At 42.8% G+C, this 16,908-nt stretch overlaps 1 protein-coding gene across 1 annotated transcript in view; it reads right to left on the bottom strand.

Annotated features, from left to right (window-relative positions):
- Positions 1-8,649, bottom strand: part of bcar3 (BCAR3 adaptor protein, NSP family member) — a 58,040-nt gene extending 49,391 nt beyond the window's left edge. The window contains exons 1-2 of the mRNA XM_079351159.1: positions 8,562-8,649; positions 1,235-1,381 (exon numbers count right to left, since the gene is read on the bottom strand). Of these exons, the coding sequence (XP_079207285.1) occupies positions 1,235-1,324 (90 nt within the window). The 5' untranslated portion in view covers positions 1,325-1,381; positions 8,562-8,649. The remainder of the gene's footprint in view (positions 1-1,234; positions 1,382-8,561) is intronic.
- Positions 8,650-16,908: the final 8,259 nt, after the last annotated feature.

Genomic DNA, 16,908 nt, shown 5'->3' with positions numbered 1-16,908 from the left:
ATTTATTATTTATTTCTCCGTGTTTTACTCTGTATTTTTACATTCTTGAGTTTTCTGTCTTTAGTGGTTCCTGATTTATTTTGTTGTTCTTGTCCTCAGTGTTTTTGACAGTTCACCATCCTGATCATTTTTCTTCTGTGTCTTTTTACTGTAAAGCACTTTGAGCTGTGTTGTGCGTAAAGAGCTTTATAAATAAACCTGAATCTATCTTTATCCTTTTCGTCTTTTTCTCTGCAAGCTTTTCCCCTCTGTCTTTTTGGTAATGACACCAATGCATTCTGGGTAAACTGTTGCAGGAGATCATTGAATTATTCAGGTCTTATTGGCGAATCAATCTCCTCTTTTTAGCCAATAGCTGCGTCGCACTTCGATCGAGGACGGCTAATGGTGGGACGTTAAAACAGCAGCCTGTGTATCACTGTCCTTTCAGGCTGATGGAGTTTTATTACCCCGCTGAAGAAAAGAAACGTGTTCCTGAAGCAGCGTGAACTTTTACTGAAACACCCTTTAAAGGGTCCGTTCATCCAAATGACAAAAACACATTTTTGCACTTACCCTTCATCGGCTCGGATCATTTAAACGATTTAAAGTTTTATGTGCAGACTCCAAATAGAAAGTCTCCGGAGGTAAATTATTCACAGCGAGGCTTTTTGGACCACAGAAGACTTTTCGTAACACTTCTTTTTAGAGCAGGCAGAAATCTTTGAAGAAACCCTTCTCGACGATTTTGTCTTTTACGTGTAAAATAAACCTGAAATATACAGATGAATAAACACTTTAGGAAGGAGGAGATACCAAAAGACCATTTTGTTACCGCAGACTGTAAATATTAAAGGACGAAGCCTGAGTGATGTCACCCGTCAGTTCCTGCAGGGGGCGCTGGACTCCCATCAATGCTGACTCATCATAACTTTCAGTCAACCTAAGGACAAGCTAAAAGCTGGAGCAGACTTCTTCCAAGCGTGCCAAAAAAGTGTAACGTGCTTGAGCGCAGACGAACTGGACGTTAGTGGTGAAGCGTGTTTAGACGGATTGCATCGTATGAGTGCGCCCCACGCTTTTTTTGTTGTTGTTTTTTTTCCACTGGTTATAAAGCAAATTGCCCCTCTGGATAATTACGATGACTTTGACCTTTTAGAACCAAGTTTCCGATCTTTCCGAGTTTGTGATGAACAATCAGAGTGTTAGAAACAAAACCGTGACATGAATCAGTGATTTATTTTTTTGTTTTTACCTCCACGCCGTCATATTCCTGCTCCAGCGCTGTGCAATACTGCGGCAGCCCCAGCTGGCTCAGCCACCTGGAGATGGACTGATGCTTCATGATGACACATAAACGCAGATTCACTCACACGCTTCCCCTTCTTCTTATAGGTGGAACCTAGAACAGAGAGAAGACGTGGACATCATGTCACTGGAGATGACTTTTTAAAACCGGCCGATTCGATGAATGTCTGTAAAAACGCTGCGCTGAAATGACTGTCTCACACGAAGGCCGCTCTGTAGCCAAGGCTCCTTCTTTATCAGTCTTCAGGGCCGATTAGCAGCGATATTACCGACTCTTTAATGCTGTAAACACCCGAGGGTGACAATGTCTAAGTGTCAACAGAAGGTCTGATACTGAGACTGAGAAATCAAACCTCGCTCTGTATCTGCCGCCCGTCCAGATAGAGACACGAAACACTAAACAGACGAATAGTGGAGCTAGATACTGGGAACAGGAGCAGATACCAAACACCCGGGCTCATTATGACCACAAATCATTTCCACTCAGAAGCGCCCTGGGCCATCGCTACAGCAACAAATATGCACAATATAAACACATGAACACAAGGTGATGAAATGATAAATTCAGACGGAGCCTGAGTGCTGAGATAAAGTTTGGAAAGTATTTAAGAACATAACTGTGGGGAAAACTGCGGAATAAGAAAAAAACAACAAAAAAAACAAAAACGTTTTCATTCAGAAAATTAAAACGCACTTTATTTTGAAATTTGCTTTTCTTTTCCTTCTTTCTTCAAAGTTGTTTTTGGGGGCCGTTTTTGAGAGACAGGAAATGAGAGAGTGAAGAACGAGGTCGGGTTCGAACCCACCACCCGCTGCGACGAGCACTGTAGCCTCTGTACGTGGGGCGCGCCACTTAACTGCTAGGCTATCGTTTGTGAACTCCGCTCTTCTATGAGAACTATTTAGAGGAGCGTTTTCTGAAAAAAATTGGGTTAACATTTGAATTATCTGCAAACACAAAATACTGAATCAAAAAGAATTGATTTACAGGTGAGAACTGCAGATTATGACGAATACCACACAAGGTGAACAGCAAAGAACGGAGTTTGATCTACTCGATTTTACTGACAACACGGAAATAAACCCATGCATGAGAGCAGCTGAAATCTGTGGCGAATACTCTGCTGATTTATTATCCATACAGTAAGATGTGAAACTGGGCGGCAGTGTTTGAGAAAGGTCTCATAGAGGGATGTAATGTACGTGTCCTTGAAGGCATCATGACAGAGGTGTGAAGGTCAACACGATCTTTACGGCTACAAAACAGACTCGTGTCATATACGATTAATATATGAAAAATCTGTTGTTTTTTTTTTAACTTTAATCTCAACAGATTTCCCTGACAATCTGACTCCACGTGTCACACAGCTCCTTGACTGCTCGCGGTGGCGCTCATGACGAGACGTTAAGAGAAGTTAGAAATGAACCGAAGCAGCTGGCAGCGGGACGACAGCAGGGTAAAGGTCCACACATTCTCCAACACACACACACACACAAAAAAAAATCACAACACACAGAGTTATGCACATTTTTCTATTGTGACTGACTCTTAATCTGCAGCCCTCAAACAAGCGAATCATCTCAAGCATATGCTAATAATCTCCTGATCAATAACAAACTCATTTCTATTGATTTGAAGAATAATGGCGTTCTGTGCTGTATTCGTTGTTTGTGTGGTGTCAGCGTCATAGTCCCCCTTGTGCATTGTCTTATTAGAGGCAGGGTACACATGTATATGTGTGTGTGTGTGTGTGTGTGTGTGTGTGTGTGGGGGGGGGGGGGGGGGGTACTGTCAGTATGGATGTGTGTGTTCATGTGTGTGACTGAGCACGTGCTGTAGCCCCACTCCTACTCCCACTCAATCTCTTAAGTGATGTCACAGAGATATACATGATGTCACTAAAGGTTGTTAGACCCCACACACACACACACACACACACACACACACACACACACACACACACACACACACACACACACACACACACACACACACACACACACACGCACACACACTCCTTCAATCATATCAATCTCCTCTATGGCTGTGTCATCATGTAGATTAGAGAAGGAGTCGTTCAGACGGTACATGGACTCCCGTCAGCGTCTTGCAGCGTTTTTACTTTAACCTAATGGAGATCTGGAGGTCGTCCAGGAGGATGACCGACCTCCACGTCCCAACAGGAACGAGCTTACAGTCAGAACACACACACTGTAGCAAGCAGCAGGAGGACCTGAGCCTCTCAGGCTGGAATCTAATTTAATGCCATTGTTAGAATATTAGCCGAGTAATTCAGCAGAATTTCAGCTTTGCCTCTCGTCGTGTTTACTATGATGATGACGTGCACTTGAACTCCACACAGCCACAGACCCAGGGTGTAGAAAAGACGTTGACTACAGAAAAGGTCCTGATACAGCTTCTACGCTGGAGTAAGAGTGTGTGCGCCACAAGCTGCAGTGATGCTTGTCCCTCATCAGCTGAGACAAGAAAACTCTTTAACTCCACCTCAGATCATGTTTAGAGGAACACTGAATCGTCGATGACCCAAGGTACAGAAGAGTACAGAAACTCTCTAAGGCAGTGGTGTCTCAGCTCGTCTATCCTCAGGACCGACCTACGACCCCAGTTTCTGACGTTTTTAAAATGAAGATGATTCATTTGGATCTCAGACTGTACGAAACCTTTAACAGATGCAAAGAAACTGAACAAAACAAACATTAGCAAAGGGCTACACAGACTTTTTGACACTTTCACGACCCACTGAAAACAGCTCAGAGACCCACTTTAGGGTCCCGACCCACCAGGTGAGAACCATTGCTCTAAGCGGACACACACGTCCAAACATTTCACCAGAATCAGAATCAGCTTTATTAGCCAGGAATAATTTCACTTCGGTTTCTATGTGGTGGATACTGTAGCTTCAGTGTTTAGCCAGCTCTCCATGTGGTGGACACTGTAGCTTCAGTGTTTAGCCAGCTCTGCATGTGGTGGACACTGCAGCTTCAGTGTTTAGCCAGCTCTGCATGTGGTGGACATTGTAGCTTCAGTGTTTAGCCAGCTCTGCATGTGGTGGACACTGTAGCTTCAGTGTTTAGTCAGCTCTGCATGGGTCTGTAAAGCTTTCTGCGGTCTAACCTCTCTCCATGTTTCATCTCCAACATTGATCCTAGTTTGAGCAGCTTTCTGCTGCTGGAGCTTATTAGAAACATGCAGAGGCTTTTTAGCTCGGGTACAATCACTTCTATCTGAAGCAGTTCCACTGCCCGCTTCCATCGCTGCAACACCTCGGTGGCGGTTTGTTATTTTTGTGTGCATGAGATGAGATAAAATGCCCCTCTGTTTTATTTGCCCCTCTGCTTTTAGTTCGAATTACATTTTGAGTGTGCGTCGTGAAGTTTGCATGAAATCACATTATCTCTACTTCTACTCGATGTCACCACCAGGACGTCAAACGGTGCCGGTCTCACTTTCACTGACTTAAAAGGGATGTCACACAGGGAGGAGAGGTTTCAGTTCACCACTGCACTCCATATGATAACCATAAAAATGAGTCACTGCGTCTTACAGTCAAACAACTGGGCTTAATTGAGGAGCGTTTGCAGCAGAAGGATGCCAATGAAACCTGAGTCAGCTCTGCTTCTGTCTACTGTACACAGACTGAAGGAAGCGTTCGCCATCTTTGAGCCAGATGATCCATTTAAGTCGAGTATTTAGCAGCTGTTTGTCGTTTTTTAAAGTATTGAAGCTCGTCCCTTATGGTGTGAGCGGTTTGTCTTGTAAAAACTTCCAATGGGCTCCACGCGGTCGGTTGAAAACTTCTGAGAGATCAGACAGACAGACTAATGAAAATGTGTGTTGGATTTGGTGGAAGGAAAGCCGCTCAAGGATGTTAAGACTCCGCTCGCTGTGAAATTAAACTTTTCATTTAGTTGTGCGTCCTTTAAGGGATGTCAGATTTCCTTTTCTTCGAAGAGAAAGAAACAGTTTGTCCTCATGAGACAGGAGAATAATCTGTCGGGAAGCTACAAAAAAAAAACGACCTTTGAGAGAGATTTCATCACATGTGACTCTTCTGGTGATCACGTTTTTTACACGGCTGGCATTTTCTCATTTTTGTTTACAGTGGAAGGACATAGTTGTACATATTCCCGATAGTGCTGAGAGGACAAGAGAAAAAGAGAAGAGGTCAGCACTGATGAGTAGAAAAGGAACGGAGCAGCAGAGAGGAACGAGGATCAGTACACAAGTTCACGATCCAGATAACTAAACCCAGAGTTTCCCTCGAGGGTTCTCCTCCCGGAGCGCTCACATCCAAGCTTCACATCCTCTCATCCCTGCTGGTTTGACCTCAGATTTTTTCCCATGACCACACTTCTCTGGAGCACTGTCAAAGTGTTCATTGTAATACATAATAAAAATTGACCAATCACAGAATTGCACTCACTAACAGGCCTGGGTAGCTGACATCAGACAGGCATGAAATACCCAAACAACTATGGCAAACATCAAACTCAAAGTCCAGAGCATGCAGGACAGCATTAGAGGACTTTTCCATTCCCTCACTCTCCCTCTCTAATGCCTCTATTGGCTGCCTTCTGAAGCCCAAGGGCGTCCCCTTTTTTGCCAATCACATTACACTGACACAATCCAAGCGATTGAATTAAGCTGCAAAAATAACACCAGCATCACCAGCCAGCCATCTCCAGCTCCTGTGACAGATCCAAGCGTCCAAGGTGTCTGACTGTTTCAGATGAAGGACGCCGTGCAGAGACAGTGAGACGCTTTTACTGATTTACAGTCTGAGGTCACTCTCACAAATAATCCAGGTCAGGTCAGGTCTCACAGTGAGGAGGTTGCTGGTTTGAATCCCTGTTGGATTTCTGGTTGGAGTCCAAAGACATGCTCGTTAATTGGTTACCTGTCTCTATATGTCAGTTCTTTGATTGACAGGTGCAACCCCGCCTCTCGCCCGTGAAATTCTTGGTTTCATATCAGGGAACGAAGGCGTGATTTGCAACAAACATTAACCTGTAAACATCAATCTGTTTTTATTTTATCCTCTCAGATTTGTTATTGTTTGTAGTACTAACTTCTTCATGCTCATGATGCTTTTAATGTGTTGTGTAAAGCACTTTGAATGGCTTATGTAAGATATACAAATTTGCCCTGCACAGAAGAAGATAGACTAGAATGTGTGCAGAGATTAATGTTCTGTCTGTCCGGCCGCTGTTCATCTATGAGGATGTCCTTCGCTACAGAAGCATGAATTCAGATGCTACATTTGCCCTGAGGGAGGTAGATAGCGTAATAATCATGGCACCCAGAATCCAGCTCCGGAGCCGTGTCTGTATGAAGCCTAAACTTGTTCTGAGCTCAGAGCTTGAAGCAGGAATGTTACCGATCAGGAGATGCTCAGTGACCTCTCCTGAACTGTTTCTCAGGTGTAAATATGAACCTCGATCAGAGGTGTGATGTCGGTTTTTTGTTTTTTTTTCTCCCTGTGGTCGCCTGGAGAACGTGTCTGAAGCTGTTTGAATGTGTTCACCTGAAGGTTTCAGTATCTGCAGAAGCAGCTGGAATATGACGGAGGAGCATAATTTAGAGAGGATCAGGTGACACTTGGATAACTACTGTTTTCTGCAACAAGAACTTCCTCTCCCCTTTGCTTTCCTTCCTGTCTTCTAATCCTACAAACTTGTTTCGTCTGTTGCTTCCTCACTTTTTCTCTCAGCTCGTTTCTCGTGATTCTCGCATCTTTCCCCTCTCTAGTTCTTGCCTCTTCTTCTGTTTTTTTTTTCTCCCAGTATCTCTATCTTCTTGTGTCTTCTCTTTAAAGCATAAATCCTACATCTTTTTTTAGCTCCTCCTACAATCCTCCCATCAAACATCGATGTCTACAATTTCCTCTCAGACACCTTAATAGAGCGTTAGAGACACTTCACAGCCTTCTGCATTTGATGCGCACACGAGCAGAGATTAAACCACGGCCTCAGGGGTGTGTGCCTTTGACAACTTCATCAAGCTATCTCTCCCTCTGTCTCTCGCAGCCACACAGGTGCATATCAAACATGGCTGGGCTTGCAGTAAAGTAGCCACACAGCAGCAAACATCTTATTTGTGTGAAATGTAAGATGACTTTCACTGTGTCTGTGCTGCAGGCGGAGGAGCTGCGATCACACTGCACCATCAAATCAGCTCTTTTCATTGAGCTTGGATGATTACCTCCACCATGTTGCATTTTCTCTCTGAACTCAAACCTTTTAAAATGCCCCTTTAAAAGGCACAGTCCCCTGCTTTATGAGATATTTAACTACGCATGTCTGTATTTATTTTACAAGCCAGAAAGGAACGAAGAACATTACACTTTGGCGGTGTAATTTATACCCAATAAAGCTATACATTTCCCATTGAAAGCTCACCTCCTGTAATTTTCCAATCCTGGAATAAACTCTCGCTTTGTTTAAATCAGCAGACCGACACTAATTCTTATAATTATTGGTTGAGGATAATTCTCATAAAGGTTCAGTTCAGATTGTGGGGGTTTAAAAACACACTGCGAGCCAACATGTTTCTGCAACACTTTTTTGTGCACCATAAATCACAGCTTGTTTGAAATGCATTTTAAAAAAAATGAGCTTGTTATCACTTGTACATGGAATTGAATTCATTTTCAGAATCTGAAAAACCTTATCAGTGTGGGGACAAAATGAAGCTTTGCAATGAAGCGACATAGTTGCAACACGGTTGAATCATTTCATCACACTTTTGACGAAAACGTTGGTTTGATATTTGGTTGTTTTCTGCACTTATTCTGCAGAAAATGTCTGAATCTATGCTTGAAAAGAGCTCCTTGCCTCGGTGATAACAGCTCCTCGTAGATATGAGAGGAAGAAGGAGAGGGGAGGTATAATTTACATGACTCAGCTCTGAGGTAAGGGCATTCCTCGGGGAGCTGCCTTGCTTCAGCAGCACGTACTGTAAACCAAAATAAAGCTGAAAAACATCTGTTTTTCTCTGAGTAGAATGGACAGCGTCAATGGCACAAAGGTGCCCCAGCGAGAAGAAGAGCAATGCAAAAAATGGATTTACCGTGAAGTTGGATTTAGCCTCTGCACGACTCTGGTATAGAAGTGCAAATAAAAAATAAACAAGAAGTCACAACAACGTGCAACCTCCCAGCCGGTCAAAGCATCGATGTTCTGCATGTTTTAGGCATCGTATCATAAGTGACATAAGGTGTCACGAGGCTGTTTAAAAAGCTCACAGGTCTTACCTTGAGTGGGCTGCAGAGACACTGAGCCGGTGCAGCGTCACCATGCATGCACGCTGCACATCTGCTGAACATTCAAGGCTGAGTGAACGAAGGAGCGCCGATGAAAGTTCAGACACGTGACACAGGTTAGAGTGTAGTCCCATCGGTGCACGAGCGTCAGCTTCAACTGAGGTCTGCAACGCGACTCGACCTTCGTGTAGGCTACCTGTCATCAACACAGAGAGAGAGAGAGAGAGAGAGAGAGAGAGAGAGAGAGAGAGAGAGAGAGAGAGAGAGAGAGAGATGCTGCCTTCACGGACCGAGATAAACAGCCCTTATTTCAGTCTTGTTTGCAAATAAAATGAGACCATTTCCTTTCCAGAGGACATATAATAACTATCATGAATATAACATGTTTCAGAACAGGTGTGTGACCCTGTAGAAACCAGAGGCCTATACTACGAAGCAGGATTTGAGCTTAGCGAGGTAACTTCAGGGTTAACCCTGGGTTCAGTCCTATGAGGGTCTATAAGCAACGTAACATTTTAGTTGAAGATGTACATTTACGAATATTTTCTTGTGGCTTTGAATTGTATTTTCACCAATGTTTAATTTCTCCATGCTGCTCTGTTTGTGATGGTCAGAGCTGCTGATATAACTTCTCAAACTGTTTTTCTCTCCGCTTTAAAGAGTCAGAGCAACACATTCAGTTCAGAGAAGAAACGAGTTATTATAGTCAGTTCTGAGGTGAACTAACGATGAGACAAATATAAGCTGCAGTTTTTACTCGCAGGTTTTACTTTGTTTGTCCTTCCTGCATTTGTTACTGCAGCTGTGTCTCTTTGCAGCCTGTTTGTCTTCACGTATTTATATCGTTAATACAGCTTTTAGGCACCAACCGTGTCACGTTAAAAGTCACTTAAATCACATTTCTTCCCCATTCTGATGCTCAGGTTGAACTTGATCGTGTCTTCATGCCTAAATGCACTGAGTCTCTGCCATGTGATTGGCTGATTAGAAATTCACACAGCCGTACCTAAAAAAGTGGCCAGTGAGTGTGTGTGGATCGTTGACTGTAAATACAGAGGCGGCCAAATATGTCCAATCCTGTCACAGCCTGAGGACGACCATCACAACACCTGACAGGTGTAGAGTCACCTAACGGCACACAATGCTTTATTTACGTTGGTTTAATATTTGACTCTTTGGTTTATCTGGACATATTAAGTTAATAACTGTTGCTCTATCATTTTCTTTTCTGTTTATTTGTTACCGTATATAATTATACATTTCACTCATGTTACAGCTTTGAATACTGTTGTGTTAGCATTGATGGCATTTGGCAGTATTGTTGGACTCCATGCTTCAGTGTTTTGATTCAAACGTAAACAAGGAGCTGAGCGTAGAATCGGAATCCATAGAACGGCCGTCTGTTCTCTGTGAGCTCACAGCAGCTCAACAGAACATGTTGAAATTTGAGGATCCACAAATTCAATCCACAGCTCACCTTTGGAGAGGTAAGTCACCTTTTTCCTCCTGAAGGAAACTTTTTAATCCACCTTTTCTGTTCACTCAAACCGTGTTCAGATGTAGGAGAAGCTAATTAATTCTCCCTGAATGTTCTCTCAAATAAATGATCGTTTTTCATCGGTTAAATTCTAAATATCCTGACTGTAAGATATGAAGTAGTTATGTGTGAGCAGGTTGTTATTTGTTGTCTAAACGTTGTGTTTACTGAAGTTTGTTGCGTTTTCGTCGTGTGTGAAATCAGCGGATCAGAACAAATGCATTTTGTCTTCTGTCTTTAAAAAAAAGAGTGGCTCAAAACAGAGTTTTTATCACGGCACAGAGATTCATGTCATGTTGTAGTCAAGACCACATTCACCGAGACCAAGACAAACCCAAGACCAGAGTGCTCTGAGACCGAGACCAAGATCAAGATAAATAATCTGTGTGTGTGTGTGTGTGTGTTTTTTTCAGGTTTTTTGAGAACATGTTCGTTAAAGTATTTGGATGCAAAACATCAGTTTAGTTTAGTTTATTGGTTCATTTGAGCAGCAGACAAAATAACAGAGAACAGATGTACTCACAGGGAATAAAAGAAACAGGGAGAAAATGCTCTCAAGAGGAGTAGGGTGAAGGTCCCAGAACTTATGTGACCCCTACCCCTGACTTAACAAACATGAAAGAGCAGTTTGTGACAATTAACTTGTGATCGTTCAAATTATAAAGAAGAGAGGAATACAAAATTATTTACCATCAATTAATCCTTTGATAGGTCCGTAATAACACCTATTTTATCGTTTATGATCGTTCAAATTATAGAAAATTAAAACAAAAAATACAAAAAATGTACCAAGTATTTTCTTAGACCTTTGATAGGTCCATAATACCACCTATTTTATCGTTTTTGAACGTACAAATTGTTAAAGTAGAAGAGAGATACCAAACTTTTACCATAGATTCTAGCAGCATCTAGACTCATGATTCATGTTTTACTCAGTCGTTTTATTCATATTTGAGAAATATAAACTCTTTGTAAACCTTTTTAAAGTGTGCCAGGTTTTTGCAAAGTCTGGTGTTTTCATCTAGATTATTCCACAGTTCTAGGCAGCAACTTTTGTGAGGTTTAAACATCATTTGAGCCATCTTGTATTCAATTAGGTCCACAAATTTCATCGTTTTTGATTTGAGGAATAATGTATTTGTGTGTTCACGGTATCCAGCTACATGGATTTTTCTTATTGCCTTCTTTTGAATATGCATTTCCCCAGATCTCTACACAAAAGGTAAGTGTAGAAGAATAAGTGAACAGTATATAGTATATAAAGCTTTGTTGTCAATGATATATTTTGATTTATTCATTAGAGCTGAAATCTTTGCAACCTTGTTTTTAATTGTTGTAATGTGGGGTTTCCAGCTGATTTTGTGATCGAGTGTTACACCAAGAAATGCTCATTGACTCTTTCAATTGCTTCGTTGTTAATTTTGACTGGTATTTGTACATTTATTAGTCGATTTCCGAGGAACCTTGGTTTTTGTAGTGTTTAGAGACAATTTGTTTTGGCAGAACCAATCTTTCAGTTTATCCATTTCTTTTGTAATCTCGATCACCATTTGCTGTAAGTCTGATCCTGAAAGTATGATTGTTGTATCGTCGGCAAAAAGGACTAATTTAAGCTTTTTGGAAACCAAATCAAATCATTGATGTATAATAAAAATTGTTTTGGTCCCAGCACCGATCCTTGGGGGACACCACACAATAGAGTATCACACATGGATCTGTACTGCCCAATTTTAACAAACTGTTTGCGGTTTGTTAAGGAGGATTTGATCCAGTTAAAAGCAATAACTCTTATCCCATATTTTTGTAATTTGTTCAGGAGTATGTTATGGTCCATAGTGTCAAACGCTTCCTTAAGGTCGACAACAATGCCTATTGAATATTGGCTATCATACCATGTTGGCTATCAATTAAGATATTGTGTTTATCTATGAATGCATCTAGTCGGACTGTGTAGAGCTTTTCTAATATTTTTGAAAATTGAGGTAGTATTGAGATCGGTCTGTAGTTTGAGAATTGAGTTTTGTCACCATTTTTATAGATGGAAGTAACTTTAGCCATTTTCATTAAATCTGGAAATTTGCCAGTTTCAAAGGACAAGTTAAAAATATGGGATAGACGTATGTCTATGTGTTCAATGACTTGCTTGATTATACTCATATCTATCTCGTCACAATCAGTGGACTTCTTATTTGTGAAATTTCTGACAATATCAGTTACTTCTTTTCCTGTTGTTGGCGCTAGAAACATTGTATTTGGGTTTTCCTGGACACATTCATAACCATAATTTGTGCATGGTGGAGTTATTGAAGAGGCTAATTGGGGTCCAATGTTTATGAAGTACTTATTAAATTCGCACACAATATTGTTTGGATTTTTGATTTTTTCATCATTTAAAATAAAGCTCTGTGGTAGCACATTTTCTTTTGAGTTCCTTCGGAGTACATCATTGATGGTACACCAGAGAGCTTTAGTGTTTGTCCTGTTTTTTTCAAGTTGTGCACTGTAGTATTTTTGCAGTTTTCTGACTGAAGCTCTGAGTCTTACTTTGGTCTGTTCTCCAGAACTCTCTTTATATTAGCATGTATACCAGCAGCAGTGACGATGATAATGAAGTTGTCGATCAGAGTCGTTTCAGTGGGGCAGAATCTAGAGTCCTGATCCTGCCCCCATCAGGTCAGGCTGGTTCAGACTCTCCTTAAAGCTGCTCTGCTGGTGATATTTGATGAGTATCGCACATGAGAAAAAGGCGAGTATGGCAGACTGGATAGTCTATGACGGGTAAGATCCCCCCTGCTAAACCTGGGGACGACCTAAGACAGGCACAGCCACGAGTACTCGACCTGGGTGCTGCTGTGAGCAGGCACAGCGAGCGGGCACAGCGAGCAGCAGCATCCGGCGTGTTCTGAAACAAGAACAGCCGATGTATCAATAACAAGAAAAAAAAAACAATACAAAGAGAGAAGGAGGATGTAGTCTGTGCTTTGACCTTGGGTGGTGCAGCAGCGTTTTGCTTTTTTTTTTTTAAATTGCTCATTATGTCTAATGCTGCTCTGTAATGTTTGGATGTACTTATTGTAATTTGAATTAGTGATTTTCATCTTAGTTATTATTGATACCTGGGACTGAGAGAGAAACCCCGTCACTGCTCTCTGACGCTGTGTTGACCTTTCCTGCTTCGGCATTCTGACCGTAGTCACAGCGCACAGGGGAGACGCTGCTCCAGGGCCAAAGTGTCCTCGTACTTCGGGGCTAACCCTCGTCACTGTCTGTGGTGAAGCAACTGGTAAAATGAGACAAGTCTGGCCGTGTTGAGGCTGCTGGGCTTTATTCTCTCTCTTGATTTGAACTGTACACTTTTTTTGAAACTGACTTCTCTTTCTGCCTAATTCTGTCCCCGGCATCACCATGCATGTCTCGCGCACGCCTCTCAGCAGACGCACTCGCGTGCCCGCGCCGCTCTCGCTCCACCACCTACATGCATGCGCACTCTGCCATTCACAACCAGACATACGCTACTTGTATAACAGCTGTCTCTCTTTAGGGTCTGCTGCCCCCTGGTGGTAGGATGTTAAAACACACTGGCCATAAGATGAGCTGAGACACTAAACAGCGTGACGTTTGTCTCAGGCTCCTGAACTGCTTTATATGACTCTATGAGTGTTATCAGTGACACCCTGTGTGCTTGAAACCTCGAGCACATGTCTATCTGTCTATCTATCTATCTGTCTGTCTGTCTGTCTGTCTGTCTGTCTGTCTCTCTCTCTCTCTCTCTCTCTCTATCTATATATCTATATATCTATCTATTATATTAGCATGTATAGCAGCAGCAGTGACGATGATAATGAAGTTGTCGATCAGAGTCGTTTCAGTGGGGCAGAATCTAGAGTCCTGATCCTGCCCCCATCAGGTCAGGCTGGTTCAGACTCTCCTTAAAGCTGCTCTGCTGGTGATATTTGATGAGTATCGCACATGAGAAAAAGGCGAGTATGGCAGACTGGATAGTCTATGACGGGTAAGATCCCCCCTGCTAAACCTGGGGACGACCTAAGACAGGCACAGCCACGAGTACTCGACCTGGGCGCTGCTGTGAGCAGGCACAGCGAGCGAGCACAGCGAGCAGCAGCATCCGTCGTGTTCTGAAACAAGAACAGCCGATGTATCAATAAGAAAAGAAAAAAACAATACAAAGAGGGAAGGAGGATGTAGTCTGTGCTTTGACCTTGGGTGGTGCAGATTTATTGATATCTGGGACTGAGAGAGAAACCCCGTCACTGCTCTCTGACGCTGTCTCTCTTTAGGCTCTTCTGCCCCCTGGTGGTAGGATGTTAAAACACACTGGCCATAAGATGAGCTGAGACGCTAAACAGCGTGACATTTGTCTCAGGCTCCTGAACTGCTTTATGTGACTCTATGAGTGTTATCAGTGACACCCTGTCTCAAGCACATGTCTATCTATCTGTCTATCTATCTATCTATCTGTCTATCTATCTATCTATCTATCTATCTATCTATCTATCTATCTATCTATCTATCTATCTATCTATCTATCTATCTATCTATCTATCTATCTATCTATCTATCTTTCCATCCATCTATCTATTATATTAGCATGTATACCAGCAGCAGTAACGATGATAATGAAGTTGTCGATCAGAGTCGTTTCAGTGGGGCAGAATCTAGAGTCCTGATCCTGCCCCCATCAGGTCAGGCTGGTTCAGACTCTCCTTAAAGCTGCTCTGCTGGTGATATTTGATGAGTATCGCACATGAGAAAAAGGCGAGTATGGCAGACTGGATAGCCTATGACGGGTAAGATCCCCCCTGCTAAACCTGGGGACGACCTAAGACAGGCACAGCCACGAGTACTTGACCTGGGCGCTGCTGTGAGCAGGCACAGCGAGCGGGCACAGCGAGCAGCAGCATCCGGCGTGTTCTGAAACAAGAACAGCCGATGTATCAATAAGAAAGAAAAAAAACAATACAAAGAGGGAAGGAGGATGTAGTCTGTGCTTTGACCTTGGGTGGTGCAGCAGCGTTTTGCTTTTTTTTTTTAAATTGCTCATTATGTCTAATGCCGCTCTGTGATGTTTGGATGTACTTATTTTAATTTGAATTAGTGATTTCGATTTTAGTTATTATTGATACCTGGGACTGAGAGAGAAACCCCGTCACTGCTCTCTGACGCTGTGTTAACCTTTCCTGCTTCGGCGTTCCGACCGTAGTCACAGCGCACAGGGGAGACGCTGCTCCAGGGCCAAAGTGTCCTCGTACTTCGGGGCTAACCCTCGTCACTGTCTGTGGTGAAGCAACTGGTAAAATGAGACAAGTCTGGCCGTGTTGAGGCTGCTGGGCTTTATTCTCTCTCTTGATTTGAACGGTACACTTTTTTTGAAACTGACTTCTCTTTCTGCCTAATTCTGTCCCCGGCATCACCATACATGTCTCGCGCACGCCTCTCAGCAGACACACTCGCGTGCCCGCGTCGCTCTCGCTCCACCACCTACACGCATGCGCACTCAGCCATTCACAACCAGACATACGCTACTTGTATAACAGCTGTCTCTTTTTAGGCTCTGCTGCCCCCTGGTGGTAGGATGTTAAAACACACTGGCCATAAGATGAGCTGAGATGCTAAACAGCGTGACGTTTGTCTCAGGCTCCTGAACTGCTTTATATGACTCTATGAGTGTTATCAGTGACACCCTGTGTGCTCGAGACCTCGAGCACATGTCTGTCTATCTATCTATCTATCTATCTATCTATCTATCTATCTATCTATCTATCTATCTCTCTCTCTCTCTCTCTCTCTCTCTCTCTCTCTCTCTCTCTCTCTCTCTCTCTCTCTCTCTCTCTCTCTCTCTCTCTCTCTCTCTCTCTATCTATATATCTATATATCTATATATCTATTATATTAGCATGTATAGCAGCAGCAGTGACGATGATTATGAGGTTGTAGATCAGAGTCGTTTCAGTGGGGCAGAATCTAGAGTCCTGATCCTGCCCCCATCAGGTCAGGCTGGTTCAGACTCTCCTTAAAGCTGCTCTGCTGGAGATATTTGATGAGTATCGCACATGAGAAAAAGGCGAGTATGGCAGACTGGATAGCCTATGACGGGTAAGATCCCCCCTGCTAAACCTGGGGACGACCTAAGACAGGCACAGCCACGAGTACTCGACCTGGGCGCTGCTGTGAGCAGGCACAGCGAGCGGGCACAGCGAGCAGCAGCATCCGGCGTGTTCTGAAACAAGAACAGCCGATGTATCAATAAGAAAAGAAAAAAAACAATTGAAAGAGGGAAGGAGGATGTAGTCTGTGCTTTGACCTTGGGATGTGCAGGTTTATTGATTACTGGGACTGAGAGAGAAACCCCGTCACTGCTCTCTGACGCTGTCTCTCTTTAGGCTCTTCTGCCCCCTGGTGGTAGGATGTTAAAACACACTGGCCATAAGATGAGCTGAGAAGCTAAACAGCGTGACGTTTGTCTCAGGCTCCTGAACTGCTTTATATGACTCTATGAGTGTTATCAGTGACAACCTGTGTGCTTGAGACCTCGAGCACATGTCTATCTATCTATCTATCTATCTATCTATCTATCTATCTATCTATCTATCTATCTATCTATCTATCTATCTATCTATCTATCTATCTATCTATCTATCTATCTATCTATCTATCTATCTATCTATCTATCTATCTATCTATCTATCTATCTATCTATCTATCTATCTATCCATCCATCTATCTATTATATTAGCATGTATACCAGCAGCAGTAACGATGATAATGAAGTTGTCGATCAGA

This window comes from Symphodus melops (genome assembly GCF_947650265.1).
Source record: "Symphodus melops genome assembly, chromosome: 8".
Taxonomy (NCBI): Eukaryota; Metazoa; Chordata; class Actinopteri; order Labriformes; family Labridae; genus Symphodus; species Symphodus melops.
The sequence above is the reverse complement of the archived record's forward strand: the minus strand, read 5'-3'. Positions and strand labels throughout refer to the sequence as shown.